The sequence below is a fragment of the Cynoglossus semilaevis genome, chromosome 6 (genome assembly GCF_000523025.1).
Source record: "Cynoglossus semilaevis isolate Cse_v1.0 chromosome 6, Cse_v1.0, whole genome shotgun sequence".
Classification (NCBI taxonomy): Eukaryota; Metazoa; Chordata; class Actinopteri; order Pleuronectiformes; family Cynoglossidae; genus Cynoglossus; species Cynoglossus semilaevis.
This window is the reverse complement of record NC_024312.1, coordinates 6,016,849-6,032,175: the sequence shown is the minus strand read 5'-3', so window position 1 is coordinate 6,032,175 and position 15,327 is coordinate 6,016,849. Positions and strand designations below refer to the sequence as shown.

General features: G+C 39.5%; 4 protein-coding genes across 7 annotated transcripts; 3 read left to right on the top strand and 1 right to left on the bottom strand.

The window, feature by feature from the left end:
* Positions 1-13: 13 nt before the first annotated feature.
* Positions 14-2,435, top strand: LOC103379862 (uncharacterized). Of its 2 annotated transcripts, XM_008311561.3 has the most exons (4): positions 14-149; positions 477-529; positions 1,018-1,523; positions 1,606-2,435. In XM_008311561.3, the coding sequence occupies exons 2-4, from the start codon at positions 507-509 to the stop codon at positions 2,133-2,135; spliced, it is 1,059 nt and encodes a 352-aa protein (XP_008309783.1). In that variant the 5' UTR covers positions 14-149; positions 477-506; the 3' UTR covers positions 2,136-2,435. The 2 variants fall into 2 exon arrangements, with proteins under 2 accessions (XP_008309783.1, XP_008309784.1); XM_008311562.3 differs by lacking the exon at positions 477-529 and having other exon boundaries at positions 30-149.
* Positions 2,436-3,153: 718 nt separating this feature from the next.
* On the top strand, positions 3,154-10,944 carry LOC103379859 (uncharacterized). 3 transcript variants are annotated; one of them, XR_003049829.1, is made up of 5 exons: positions 3,154-3,260; positions 3,855-3,902; positions 4,272-4,774; positions 4,862-5,482; positions 10,357-10,944. XR_003049829.1 is itself a non-coding variant. In XM_008311555.3 (4 exons), the coding sequence occupies exons 2-4, from the start codon at positions 3,880-3,882 to the stop codon at positions 5,395-5,397; spliced, it is 1,062 nt and encodes a 353-aa protein (XP_008309777.1). In that variant the 5' UTR covers positions 3,154-3,260; positions 3,855-3,879; the 3' UTR covers positions 5,398-7,362. The 3 variants fall into 3 exon arrangements, 1 of the variants encoding a protein (XP_008309777.1); XR_003049830.1 differs by having other exon boundaries at positions 4,862-5,491; positions 10,367-10,944; XM_008311555.3 differs by lacking the exon at positions 10,357-10,944 and having other exon boundaries at positions 4,862-7,362.
* On the top strand, positions 9,073-10,235 carry LOC103379857 (uncharacterized). The gene is made up of 2 exons (XM_008311553.2): positions 9,073-9,618; positions 9,706-10,235. The coding sequence occupies exons 1-2, from the start codon at positions 9,234-9,236 to the stop codon at positions 10,233-10,235; spliced, it is 915 nt and encodes a 304-aa protein (XP_008309775.1). The 5' UTR covers positions 9,073-9,233.
* Positions 10,367-13,685, bottom strand: ska1 (spindle and kinetochore associated complex subunit 1). Its single transcript, XM_008311554.3, has 7 exons — positions 13,578-13,685; positions 13,191-13,276; positions 12,867-12,982; positions 12,603-12,697; positions 12,053-12,190; positions 11,626-11,795; positions 10,367-10,660 (listed from the first exon to the last, which is right to left on the bottom strand). Exons 2-7 carry the CDS (start codon positions 13,270-13,272, stop codon positions 10,512-10,514), a joined length of 750 nt encoding a protein of 249 aa, XP_008309776.1. The 5' UTR covers positions 13,273-13,276; positions 13,578-13,685; the 3' UTR covers positions 10,367-10,511.
* Positions 13,686-15,327: the final 1,642 nt, after the last annotated feature.

Below are 15,327 nucleotides of genomic sequence, written 5' to 3'. Positions count from 1 at the left end.
GATTTCTGAGAAGCTGCCCGGTTTACACTCAGGCAGAGCAGTGGACTTCCCCCTCTCTCCCCCCACTCCGCCGTTATCTGCTGCACAACGGCTGTTACAGCACACACTACACTACAGCACCGGTTCTTCTACTGAACAGAACAGAAACGGTGAGAGAATTCAAATGCATGTCATTCAGTATGTACATCTAACAAGAACTTTCCGGCATTATTTTACAAACAGACCTCGTTTCATTCCCTGTTGTGTTTTTAGCTAAAACATGTACTTCCCTTAGTGTGGGAAATGTGGCCACATCTCGTTGATGAACAGTTAAATTCTTTGTGATGAGCATGGACGCATATGGCACTGACACGAGCAGATTGACAGTAGACAAATAACATACATAAACATAGATAAACTATAGGAATATATACGTATGTATATATTTGTTTGTTTGTTGATAAAACTACCTGTAACAACCCCCTTTTTTCTTGCAGGAACCAAAATTATCTTTTTTTGCTCTGATCATGGCCATGGTCAACTTAAGTGGGTAGGAGAATGTTCCAACCACGTTCTAACCATCATTTTCTTCAAGTTATCCTTGAATGCTGCACAACGTCACTGTAACGTACTAAAACCAGTACTAAAAAAATAAAAGTTTACTGTTATTCTGTATTTTTAGTTGTTAGTTGTTAGTAGTTTTTTGCCATTAATGTCCAATAAAGACTAATATTCTGCTTTGTAAGCTTGAGACACAACAGCAGAACAACAGGTAATCTTAAGTGAAGACGGATGTTTCAAACCCACAAACCCACATTGGAACGGTGCATCACACTGTATGAAACAGTTTTTAATCCTAAACTGGGGTTGGTAGTGCCATATACTAACATGTATTAACCTTTCCATGATCTGATATGTCACCCTCTTGCATGGCTCTCTCTCTTATGACCCATATGACCTCTGTCTTAGTGTTTAAAGGTAACTCTTCCCTGATTGGCTGTAACCTCAGTCACTGAGGTCAACCTTTTCTAATTGTAGGTTTCAGCATCAACAGCAACTGCATCTGAAGGAACTAGCACAGGCTGTGACCAGGCCACTAAAGAAGGGCCTCCATGGCTTTATCTCTGTGTCAGAGATGCTCCTCAGCATGGAAGCGAACATCGTCCTTCCTGAAACTTCAGTTTATTATGATATCAGAGATCAAATTGAAAAAATGAACAGAAACATGGAAGAGTCACAGTGGATAGCTTTAAATGAGCTTCACCATATTGATGGGGAGACGGAGCGCCTGACTGCCAAGCTGAGGACAATAATGAATCAGAAAAAGCAGAGTGAGAGTGAACTTAGTGGATTTAAAATAGACGTAAAGTCACACAAATCCTCTCTGCAAAATTATGCTGACAATCTGGAGACTGAGGAAGAGAACCTGAAAGAATTATTAGACAAAATCAAAGAGATGGAAAGAGAAAAGCAGGAAGGGGGAGCGGCACGAGCTTTTGTTGGTGGTTTCCTAATTGGGATTCCAATTGTTGGATGGGCTGCTGGTACGTAAACACAGCTTTGAATCTGTGCCACTTTTGGTTTATTCTTGCAACATATTTTGTTTGTTCTTACTTTTTTTTACAGGTTATGCAGTGCTGAATTCTTTAATTAAAGAACAAGAACAGATGTCTGAAGCCGTGAACAAAGCTAAAGAAGAAGTGAAAAGGTGCAAATCTCAGATAGAAAGATATACTGAGAAAGTGGCAGAGTACAAGTCCAAGATCCACAAAGCTGAATGTGACATCCATAGCGCTAATGTAAAGATCCACGACTCAGAGGCCACTCTGCGCGATGTTTCTGTGAAGCGCAGGATCATTGCTGACGTTCAAGAAAAGTTGAGGTGCGCTATCGTTCAGCTGGAACAGCTGGGTGCTGTAGGCAGCGTGGCAGAACTACAGACCCGGTATCTGATCATGGTGGAGCCTTTGATGAAGGTGATGGAGGAGATGACAACAGTACTGGGTCAGATCAGTGGAGGAGACCTGCTGCACAGGGAAGGCATACTGTACTTAATGAACAACATAAAGCGTAACCATAGAAAACTGTTGGAACATCAGATAAAACCTGACGCCCACGCTGACTGGATGAGATGTGATGACAATGATTATTACTAATTCTGAATTCTCGCTCTGCTGTTTGTTCACTTCGTTCATATAAGAAATGTGTGTAGTCACATTTCACGAAGCAAAGTGGTATACACAGTAGATACAGATAAGGAAAGTAGCAACCTGGAACATGTGCAGTCTGGGGCAATTTCAGACTAGCTACTCATTTACCTATTTACTGTATGTTACTTTATGTCTCACAAGGACTCGGAGTAAAGTTTTTACCGACCTTGCTCAACTGTTGACACTCTATATCCATGTAAAGTTTGATGTGTTTGATATTATAATAATTAAACAAAACCTTGGTAACTAAATGTAATCCTTCTCTCTCTCTCTCACACACACACACACACAATCTTCTCAGTAACTCACCATTGTGGTAATCTTGTTAGTTCCCAAACTTTACACCATTCACAACACTGTACTCTCGTGGTGTGTTTTGCAGGTAACAACCCAAAAGCACAGTTTTTTCCAAAATGTTGGTCTTTTAAATGGACACACAATTCAAATGACACATTAAAAAACAAACAAACAAACAAAAAAAACAAAAAAACAACCCAGTCACAAAAGGTGTTTGTTTACTCCAAATACGATTGGAAGAGTTCGTATTTTTGTGATATTCAGCAGAGCCCTGGTCTGGATGGAGAAGCAATAGCTCAGCATTAACTCTGGATTAAAGTAGAGGAAGTGTATCTAAATGTCTGGATTTATTCTGGTCAACGACAGAACTATACAGTTTGTTTCTAAACACCAATACATTACAACGGTTTTCTCTTAATATTACAACTTTGTCATGTCGTGGACCAAAACACTCCGTTGCATTTTTACAATTAACTTAAACCCAAAACTTACAGACTGTCAGTAAAGCGAGCATCAGTGTCAATGTATCAATATTTTTTTGACGGTGGTGCCTTCACGGATATTCACTGTAAATAAGTAAAAAAAAAAATAAAAAAAAATAAAATTCTAACGCGTACCACGTGATTTCTGTGAAGTGGTCTTCCTTCCCGGTGGGCGTCGCACCGCACCTTCAGATCCCTCCTCCACTTCATTTCTCCTCAGTAGATAAAGCTCCTTCCATCATTTGCGTTAAGATTCTCACTTTCCTTCTTTTTATCCGAACTTAGCAACCAGGTAAGAATACTACGGGACGAATTGTTATTCGATAAAAGTGATTCGCGGCGTTTTTCTGCCTCTTCTGAGTTAAAACGCGAAAGTTAAAACTGCAGGTGAAATTATATTTTAACTTGTTGTTAGATAGTTTATCGTGTCGGTGTCGTCTGCAGTATTCGGTCACGTCGTCCGTCAAGTATTTTAAAGTCTGTTCTATGAACTAGTGTTTACTCAGTCTTAATGGAAGTATACCAGAGTGAATATACTAATGAGTCAAAGTTAAATTTAGAATATGCATTTTTGAATTAAAATTAAGGCTGGCGCTAATATTAACGCGTTTATTAGGTTTATGGAATTATTCGAATTAATTGGTTTGTTAAATTTTTCAAACAGTTTACTGGCTCTAAAAAATCGATTGAAAGAAGTAACAGAGTTTATACATGAGCTGATGGAAAAGGCTGCTGTTCATGTTAACGTTGATGAACTCAGGCAGCATCAGGCAGAACCGTAGAAAAGTTGTCTTTTCCAATGTTTAATAAACGTTTTTAAAATATACAACAAAGTTTTTACAATATGATTTTATGCAATTGTCATTTTCTTTTAATTATTTTGCAGGAACCTTTCATTTGTTTCTGCAACCATGGCCATGTCCATCTTAGCAGGGTAAGAGCTTTTTTTAACCAATGGTTGTTTTTATTTATGTTATCCATGACATACCTTGCAACACGTACCAAATTAAGTTAAATACATTGACTTTACTGGTTTTGTCAGAAATTGATTTGAATATTTCAATTGATCAAGAGCCTTCAAAAGATTTAAAAAAACAACACACACTTTCTTTCTTCTCTTTTGACCAACAATTTAAAATCTCCCAAAATTGCTCACAAACAAGTCAAAACTGTCCTTGTTGAAGTTGATGCAGTTACATTTTCTTCTCAGTAACTCACCATTGTGAAAATGTCATTTAGACGACATTGTTCAGCTTATCCTCTTGTTAGTTCCTGAACTTTACTCCTTTCCCAAAAAATACAGGTTAGAGGTTCAGAAGCAGCAACGTTTGGATGAACTGGCCCAGGCCGTGGTCTTCCCTCTGAAGAAAGGGCTCCTTTCCTTCACAGCTGTGATGGAGATGCTCCTTCACATGCCTGCAGACCCCTACGGTATTATAACGCAAGATGACAGTAAAATCAGAAGAGAGATCAAAAATATGGATTTCTACATGAACTCGTCACAGAAGGTAGCAGTACACGCACTTGAGGGAATTGATAGAGAGACAGAGGAACTGACTGCAGAGCTGGGCGTATTAACAAATCAGAAAAAGAAAAGTGAAAGTGAGTTAAGGAACTTGAGACAAAGCTTGCAGTCACATGAATCCTCATTAACGAATTACAAGAACAGTCTGGAGATCGAGGAGAGAAACCTGAAATCAGCAAGAGACACATTAAATAAGATGAACGAAAGAGGAGCCAGAGGAGCAGCAGTTACTGGTGTTGGTGTTGGTCTGATGGTCATCCCAATTGCTGGGTGGATTGTAGGTAGGATAACATGGCTTTCAATGTGATGGTACACTAAAATGGCTAACACAACATATATATTCAGCTAACATTTTCTAACATTTACAGGGGGAGCTTTAGTTGGTGTTGGTGTACACGAGATGATAGAGGCCTCTAAAGCGGTGGACACAGCTCTAGAGGAGGTGAAGAACTGTAAATCTCAGATCGAGTGCTACTCCAATAAAGTGGCAGAGTACAGGTCAAATATCTCCGAAGCCAAGGACAATATTGAGAGTGTTGACAAACTGATTGACAAATCAGAAAAAAAACTGCGAGCTACATCTCTGGTGAGAAATTTAATTGCTAACGTTCAAGGTCAATTCAGACACGCCATCGTTCAGCTGGAACAGTTGTGTAACGTCAGCAGTGCTGCAGAGCTGCAAACCCGATACTCAATCGTGGTGGAGCCTTTGATAGATGTGATGCAGAACATGACAACAGCACTGCGTCAGATCACCAGAACTGACCTACTGTACTCAGAAGGCATCAGTTACTTGATGGACAAGATACAGAGGAACCACAACAGACTTGTAGAACAACAGCGTAACTCCATTCGTTTTCGTGTGGTTTCAGATGATTCAGACGGTGAATTTGATTATTATTAATCTATTTCCTCTTCTTGGTTTAATACTGAGATTTCATAAACACCATGGATTATAAGTTTTGACACATTTCATTCAGATCGCTCTCTTTTTTTTATAATAATACAAATGATCTGTAAAAAGTTAAAGTAACAGCATTGTAGACACAGTATTTACAAGGTGAGATACAAGTATCAAAGTGACCATTTCCACTAAGGAATAAATTGACTGAAGTTGTGTACATAGAACAAAATTAAAATACCAAAAAGGAAACCACATTGTTTCTCTAGGATCCGAGGTTCAACTATTGGTCGAATTCTCCTCTCTAATACCCTGGAATAGACTTTCCCCGGCAGGCTGAGGAGTGTTATTCCTCGGTAGTTGTTACACAACCTCCACTACCCCGGTCTGCCAGTCGAGAGCCTCTGTCCCCGACTGCCACACAATGTTGCAGAGACGTGTCAGCCAAGACAGCCCTGTGACATCCAGAGACTTGAGGTACTCAGGGTGGATCTCATCTACCCCCGGTGCCCTGTCACCAAGTAGCTTTTTGACCACCTCAGTGACTTCAGCACAGGAGATGGGTGGGTCAGCCACCGGGTCCTCAGCCTCTGCTTCCTCTGCAGAAGGCGTGTCAGTGGAATTGAGGAGCTCCTTGAAGTATTCCTTCCACCGCCTGACAACATCCCCAGTCGAGGACAACAGCTCCCCACATTCATTGAAAACAGTGTTGGCGGGACGGTTTGCCAGAATTTCTTCGAGGCCGACTGATAGTCTTCCTCCATGGCCTCCCTGAACTTTTCCCAGACCTGGATTTCTGCTTCTGCGACCACCTGAGCTGCAGTCCGCTTGGCCAGCCTGTACCTGTCAACTGTCTCAGGAGTCCCCCAAACCAACCAGGCGCGATAGGACTCCGCCAGGATTTCCGCCACGACAGGCACCGGAGACCTTACGGCCACAGCTTCGTACAGCCGCGGTAACGATGGATAAGGAGAACATGGTCCATTCGGATTCAATGTCTCCAATCTCCCTCGGGACCTGGTTGAAGCTCTTCTGAAGGTGGTAGTTGAAGACCACAGGGAATTCTGCAAGACGCTCCCAACAGACCCTCACGATAGGACTAAGACTAGATGTCCTAGGATTGGGCCGTCGGGGTCCCCGCCCACGACCACCACTCAATTCAAAATGCACCCCTTGTGGACCTTCCTGCGGGTGGTGGGCCTGCTGAAAGGTGGGCTCACGTCTCTTGTTCCGGCTGAGCTTGGTCGGGTCCCGCGAGCCCCAACCCCGGGCCTGGCTCCGGGGTGGGTCCCTGGTGGCATCGATCCGGGCGACGTGAACTTCTTTGGTAGTTTTGTTTTCATCATCAAGGGAGGGGTTTGAACATTTTTAATATCTACTCGTTAATAAACTGTGTTAAAAAACAAACCACATAACAAAACACAACAGACTGTACTTTACTTTTTTGCAGTTTTGTTATGCTCAGTGTACCACGTGATTTCTGAGAAGCCGCCCGGTTTACACTCAGGCAAAGCTGTGCACCCCAGCTAAAACATGTACTTCCCTTAATATTCGGTTACTGTTAATGAGGGGAAATCCGTTAAGAAACTCTATCGTCAGATGCATGATAAACAACATAGTTGTAAATGTATCTTATCTGCTGTCTGTGCACAACACAAGGCTTATCTGAAGGTGGAAACCAAAAGTGAAAGTTGTTTCACTACAATAAAAAATGGGACGGGCGCAGAGCCATAAAGATGTTATGATAAGATAAGTCCGTCATTAGCCCCAGGAAGGGGACATTCAATGTGTCCACAGCAGAAAAGTACATTGCAGATTATAAAGGAAATATCGAAGTGAAAATATGAAATAATTGCAGTGACATTTTTTCACCCAGTAATGGGACAGAGAGAAAACATGTTTGCCTTCATGACCACATGCTGTTGTTGTTGTTTATGAAAAACAAACATTAAAAAAAATTGAGACTTTTTTTTGTCACATCTAGTTAATGAACAATGACATTCTTTCAGTTGGGCATGGACGCTTATGGCAGATTAACAGTAGACAAATAACATACATAAACGTAAATAAACTATAGGAATATATATATATTTATTTAGTTATTTGTTATAACCCATAACAGTCACAGGATAGATAGTATCTATCTATCTATCTAGATTCTAGATCAATAGATATGTACTTCATTAAGGCATCCAGTAGCTTACACAAAACACAGTACAATAATAATAAAAAAAATCCCCAACAGAAGGGGAAGGTGACTTAGTAAAGGTGGAACAGGTACAAGGTACAAACTATAAAAACTAAAAGCTATATAGTATAAAAACAGGGTGATAATTACAAAGTAAAAACAGGGCAATAATTCCAAGTAAACAGGACAATAATTACAGGGTAAGTACAAAGGTGTCTTGATAGAGAAGCAATAGCTCAGCATTAACTCTGGATTAAAGTAGAGGAAGTGTATCTAAATGTCTGGATTTATTCTGGTCAACGACAGAACTATACAGTTTGTTTCTAAACACCATTACATTACAACCGTTTTCTCTTAATATTACAACTTTGTCATAAGTTCATGACTATAGTTTTCGTAATTTAACATATATAACCACTAAGTTTGGACCCAAACACTCCGTTGTACTTTTACAAGTAACTTGAACCCAAAACACGGATATTCACTGTGAATAAGGTAAAAATAAACGTTCCCTCTCGCGAGAGTAAACAGACTTTCTGGTGACTTCTGAGCAGAGCTCCAGCGGTGGGCGTCACACCACCCCTGCCCCGCCCCCCATTTCTCCTCAGTAGATAAAGCTCCTTCCATCCTCTGTGTTAAGATTCCCACTTTTCTTCTTTATCCGAACTTAGCAACCAGGTAAGAATACTACGGGACGAATTGTTATTCGATAAAAGATTTTCATTAGCGGCGTTTTCCGACAGTTTAGACAAATCAGAGTTTAAACGCAAAGTTCACTGCAAGTAAAATTAAAATTAAGGCTGTTAATATTATCGCGTTTATGGAATTAATCGAATTATGTTTTTTTTTTAAATCGCGCTCGGTATATTAAATTTCGTTTAGTTTACTGGATCTAAAAATCTATTGACAGAAGTAACAGAGTTTATACATGAGCTGATGGAAAAGGCTGCTGTTCATGTTAACGTTGATGAACTCAGGTAGCATCAGAATCGTAGAAAAGTTGTCTTTTTCAATGTTTTAATATCACTGTTTAATTACTCTAAAACATATAACAAACATTTTACAATAAAATTTTATACGGTTGTAATTTTCCTTTTATTTTTGTAGGGACCTTTTTTTATTTTGCTGCAGTCATGGCTGTCTTTGGAGGGTAAGAGTTTTTTTAACCAATGGTTGTTTTATTTATGGTATTCATGATATACTCCACAACACGTACCAAGTTAAGTTAAATACGTTGTCTTTACTGGTTTTGTCAGAGTTTGATTTGAATATTTTAATTTACCAAGAGCCTTCAAAAGATTTATTTTTTAAAACTAGAACCAAAAACCTTTGCTAATAACATCCAGCCTCTGACCACACAATTTCTTTCTTCTCTTTTGACCAACAATTTTAAAATCTCCCAAAATTGCTCACAAACAAGTCAAAACTGTCCTTGTTGAAGTTGATGCAGTTACATTTTCTTCTCAGTAACTCACCATTGTGAAAATGTCATTTAGACGACATTGTTCAGCTTATCCTCTTGTTAGTTCCTGAACTTTACTCCTTTCCCAAAAAATACAGGTTAGAGGTTCAGAAGCAGCAACGTTTGGATGAACTGGCCCAGGCCGTGGTCTTCCCTCTGAAGAAAGGGCTCCTTTCCTTCACAGCTGTGATGGAGATGCTCCTTCACATGCCTGCAGACCCCTACGGTATTATAACGCAAGATGACAGTAAAATCAGAAGAGAGATCAAAAATATGGATTTCTACATGAACTCGTCACAGAAGGTAGCAGTACACGCACTTGAGGGAATTGATAGAGAGACAGAGGAACTGACTGCAGAGCTGGGCGTATTAACAAATCAGAAAAAGGAAAGTGAACGTGAGTTAAGCAACTTGAGACAAAGCCTGCAGTCACATGAATCCTCATTAACGAATTACAAGAACAGTCTGGAGGTCGAGAAGAAACACCTGGAATGGGCAGTAGACGTATTAAATAGGATGAAAAGAAGAAAAAAACGAAGAGCAAATATTAATGGCATTGTTGGGTGGATTCCAGGTAGGACAACATGGCTTTTAATGTGATGGTACACTAAAATGGCTCACACAACATATATATTCAGCTAACATTTTCAAACATTTACAGGTTTACCTGGTATACACAACATGGCGGATGCCTCTAAAGCGGTGGACAGAGCCGACGAGGTGGTGCGGAACAGTCAATCTCAGATCGAGTGCTACTCCATTAAAGTGGCAGAGTACCAGTTGCAGATCTCTCAAGCCCAGGCCAATATTGAGAGGGTTGACAAATGGATAAATTTAGACAAATTAGAAAACAAATTGCGAGATACACCTACGGTGAGAAATTTAATTGCTAACGTTCAAGGTCAATTCAGACACGCCATCGTTCAGCTGGAACAGTTGTGTAACGTCAGCAGTGCTGCAGAGCTGCAAACCCGATACTCAATCGTGGTGGAGCCTTTGATAGATGTGATGCAGAACATGACAACAGCACTGGGACAGATCACCAGAACTGACCTACTGTCCTCAGAAGGCATCAGTTACTTGATGGACAAGATACAGAGGAACCACAACAGACTTGTAGAACAACAGCGTAACGTCATTGGTTCTGATGTGGTTTTACCAAATGATACTGACAAATTTGATCAATGCTGATCTATTTTCTCTTCTTGGTTTAATAATAATAAATAATGCCAAATGCAGGAGGTCTGCAGTTGAACACACCTTCCCAAGAGTCAGAATGCAAGAAAATCCATTCATTCAGATCGCTCTCTTTTTTTTTTTATATAATAATACAAATGATCTGTATCCATTTCATTGTACATTTATACTGTTTATTAACTCCAGAATAATCTTTGCACAATGTTAAAGGGACAGTTATGTACACCGCAGGCTCAGAATGCCAGGCAAACCTGAAGGTGTGTTCTGTTCTCATAACAAGATGTATCGTGTGAGGCCTCCCCCCCGTACCTCCCGCAGGCGCTGGCAGTGTCGCAGCATGTTCAAGAGTCCCCGAAACGGTTTGTCCACTTTTGTTTCAGCGAACTTCAATATGTCATCGTCCACCACGAAGTACTGACCTGTAAGACATTTCAAAACAACTGTAGGAGATTTGTTCAGGGAGCCTTACCCTGACCAAGGAATACTGTTGGTATTTGGGACTTTTTTCATATTAACATTCACTCTTGTGACTTGGAGACACTATCATTTTGTTCTGTCCAGCCACTAAGAGGCCAAGAGAGGGCAGGTCTGGAAGATATAGCTCACACTCAGGATGATCTTATGATTTTGAGGTTTTTTTCCTCTACTGTAAAAATGTTTTTCACCATTACAAAATGCAATAAATTCCTGATAATAAAATGATCATGTGGTAGTTTGACTGTGTTTAAGACTTGAGTGTAACAATGTAGGGCTCGTATTGAACAGTTAACATGGATGATATTTGGAAATAGAGTAATGACTGGAGCTTGACGACAGGAGCCACTGTTGTCTGTCTTCATCATTGAAAATACCGGGCACTGTTTTCATGAATAGTCCGACTTCAGCACAGATGACCAATGAGTTTAGCAGTTCAACCCTAGGGGTGTGAAGCTAATGGGCTACAATAACCTAGACTTTTTTATGTGCATAAATCAGTACATTTTCAAAGAAGAATGGACTTATTACTACGTTAATAAGCCTCTAGGTATCGCTACAGTGGTGGTTCGCAGTTTTTATGCCAAATCCAAATCCAATCCTCCTTAAGGTTTAAAGTTAAAGGGAGAATTTTAACTTGGGAGTCTCGCCACTAGGTGGCTTTAAAGCATAATTGATATTCAGAGGTTGGGAATTTTACCAAATTGATATTCAGAGGTTGGGAATTTTATGTTTTATGTTAATTTGCAAGATATAACATTATTGACATTCTGTGAGAACAGTGTCACCAACTAAGTAAAAAAGTTAACTTAGTTTTGCAAAGATAATAGGGGTTAAATTAATTTCAAAATACAACACATTATTACATATATTCTTATTATTTATTTTTTAAACAGGACCAAACTTTTACCTTCTGTATCCTTTGTCTCCTGCTCTTTGAAGCCCTGGTACAGCTTTCGAGCATGGTTGTTCAGAGTTTTCACCGACTGATGGAGGATCTTGTACTTTGCTGTCACAGCTGTGTTAATGCTTTGCACTGCAGCATTAAGTTTTTCATATGATACACGTCCTTTCATATACCTTAAAGGGAGAATGAAAACCAAAAGGATTTATCTTGTGGAAAAATGAAAGAGAAAGCTTGGATGTATAAATGACATAATTCACTTTGATTTTCCAACGGGCAGCTGTATCAGAGTTTATTATTACCGCTTCTCCACATGTTGCTGTTTCTTACACGAAGTGAAGCAGCAATATAACAAGAGTCAATGATGAAATATTTAATCATCAGTGAATACAACTGTTGTCATGTCCGGCATTACCCGGTCAAGAATACTTACTGAGGGATGCTCTCAAACTCTGCCACGGTGATGAACTCTATCTCTCTGATGTAGTTCTTGCTTCTCTTTTTGACCTTTTCTGTTTGAGCTTGTTGAACAACGGCTTCTTCTGTTCTGTTTACAACACGGTCGCTGTCACTGAGAGATGGAGGTCAGAAGAGAACATCATCAAAATTCAGATGGTTTTAACAGACAGGGGGCGACAAATCCCAGTTATTAGATCACTGACATCCTAACTTATTGTAGCAGCACCTCGTGTGCTTCAAAACTATACTACATGTTCCAAAAAAGATATGTAAAAAAACAAAAATTGAACTTTCTCTTTGTGAGACGCAGTCTTCAGTTGCAGCCACAGACTGGGTTAAAGTGACAGTGACTGAAAAACTATGGAAACACAGTATATCAATTCCAGAAGTATACGTTTTTTTAAAAATTATATCAATTCCAGAAGTATACGTTTTTTAAAAAAAATAAAATATTTGCACCACATTGTTTTAACTGCTAAATTACTTTCATGTGAAATAAAAGTAAAAAAGGACTGTATTCTCACTTTACTGGTCCTTTCCTCACAGCCATTTGGGCTGGAACATGGTCTTTCAGGTGATTCAATTTTTCCACATTGTTCTGGATCGAAGTGTCAAGTTCCTGATCGAAAAAGAACCATTTGTTGTTAGAAAAGAATAGAAATAATATATGTCATACAGCAAAATCACTAATCCCCACCAGAGAAATGCGAACAAGCACACATTTCATGTCTGTTCTGTCAGCCTTCTTTTTCAACCGTCCATCTAATTGTGAAAAACGTTATCTTCACCTTCAGTTGTTTGAGATGGTTCTTCTGTCTGTCAACACAGTTTTCAAAGTCCTCCAACAGTGTCTCCAAAGTATAAAGTTCTTTTCCGAGTTGCCTTATCTTTTGTTGGGGCAAAGCTGAAAACGACATTAAAGGAAGGAAATGTACATCATTTAGAGCGACATTTTTAATAATTCCCGATTTTTTTCTATGGACTAATTTTACATGTTGAGCAAATGCTAACATAAGAACCGACCAAGATTTAATTTGCGTCGGTTTTTAACTCATAAAAACAGCAGGTTAATAATATATTGTTCAAATATAAAAGAAACGACTCTGTCCTACCAACAACTGACAGGTCGAGCATGCGCTGTAAAGAGGAGATCCTGTCGTGAATGTGGTGGCTGAGATCCTCCAGCTCGTTCATATTCCTGAATACGAACAGTCACTTCATTCACACATGTGATTATTACAACACAAATTTCACAGACAACACTACTTCGTTATCTGCAGTTAAACATTAATGACTAGAAATGTTAACGTAAAAACGTTACAGTCGGAGCCGCGGTCTACGGTGGGACCATTTCCCCCAAATCATTACAACGATAACAAACGCCATTAAACATTGTTGTTTTCTGACAGACGGGAATTCGGTTCTATCTTTTTTAATAGATTGTCTAGAAATTTCTAAATCTCTGAGGGTACAAATAAATCCTGTCAAAATAACTTTACCAACGCCGGATGAGTTCCCGTTCCAAGTAAATTTGAATTTCTTCTTCTCCCTTATTTAGTTTGAACAGAGTGAAGCATTATACGCTCTGCTGCCACCCAGTGGCGTTATCGTGGATACTCACCATATTTTCTTGATTTTCTTGTTACGCTTCAATTTCATGGTTGCCGAGTCCAAGAAAAATAATACAAAAATAATAAAGATGTTTTTCAAATATTTATTTATTTACCCTCCTGCGCACTAAAAGGTCTGATCTTGTGTGCATTTAAAAATAATATAAAAAAGTTTAGTAATAGTGATTTATGTTAAGGAGAGAGAAAGTATAATTCAAAAAGTTGAAGTGAAGACCAATTAACACTAAGTATTAGATTCAGTTTTGGGAGTTAAATCATGGAAATAATTTACAACATGAAATGCGAATTATGTCTTTTCTTTTCCCTTTTTATGTGCATGCTGCATGTATGCCACCGTGAGGCATCAGTAAACATTTTGGCTTCAGTGTTTTGTGAATGACTTCCTTATAAAACCATGTTCTTAATCTGCGTGGGAGTCTATATATTTATATATATATTTAATAAAGGTAAAATATTCAACTTCGAGGCCTTATCTTTTCCTTTATAGACAAATGTCTCATGGACACTTCTCTTAGGAAAATCCAACTTAACAACCATTACATGCAAATCTCTTCAAAGATGTTAAGGCTACAAATTCCTTCTTATATATATATATATATTTATTAGAGATTGTCCTGACTTTGATTGTTGGGTAAATATATCAGTCTGAATACAGAAAGTAGAAGATTTTAATCTAGGCGAGGATCTTGGCTTCATCAGATGTGAGGGCAAAAATATTTAGTGTTTTGTGGAGGCTGATTGAGATGAAATCATCTGATCTGATCACCCAGATGTCAGACAGGTACTTTTAGGGCACCTTTAGGGTCTTCTGAGAATTTCTCTCACAAGCCCACGCTGTTTGCCGACCAATCAGAGTGCTGTTACTGTACAGTTTACTGCATTCAAGCTGTTACAAAGATTCATTTTAAAAATGTAGCATGAACAACAGCATGCCTGGTGTAAGACGAAGTATTCGAGAGGGTGAAGTGCATAGTGTTTCCAAATCTCAGTCTATTTATGTAACCAAGTAAAGGGTGAGGGTGCAACACAAGATCTCTGGAATCCCATCAAAGACAAACGACTTTTGCAACTGCACCAGCCTATCGCACGCACACACACACACGCGCGCTCATACATTGGTCGAGCAAAAGGGCATTATTTTTAAATCTCCACCAGGTGCCTATAAGTGTCCCTGCGGTGATATACACCAAGCTTGGCTTCCACCACACTTGTTTCCATTGAGAGAAGATGAGAAGGACAGCTGGGGAGGGACCTATTCAGTCCTAAGCCTGGTGAAAAAGACAGACAGACAGACAAACAGACAGACAGACAAACAGACAGACAGACAAACAGACAGACAGACAATCTGTGAGAGAAAGAGAAAAGATTACAGAGAAACAGCCACCATGTTTCGCCAAAATATTTTCACCTGGAATGGAACACTGCAGGAGCTCAGGGGCTGCCGTTCCTCCTACACAGGTGCGTTGGACTATAGCGCGCATGTGTGTGTGTGTGTGTGTGTTTATTTGTACTTGTCATATATATTTGTACAAAGTGGTGACAGGGCGACGGCTTGATCCGAAGGCTAATGTCAGGCTGGGATCAGACACCGAGCGTTTAGTTGCACTGCAGGATCACA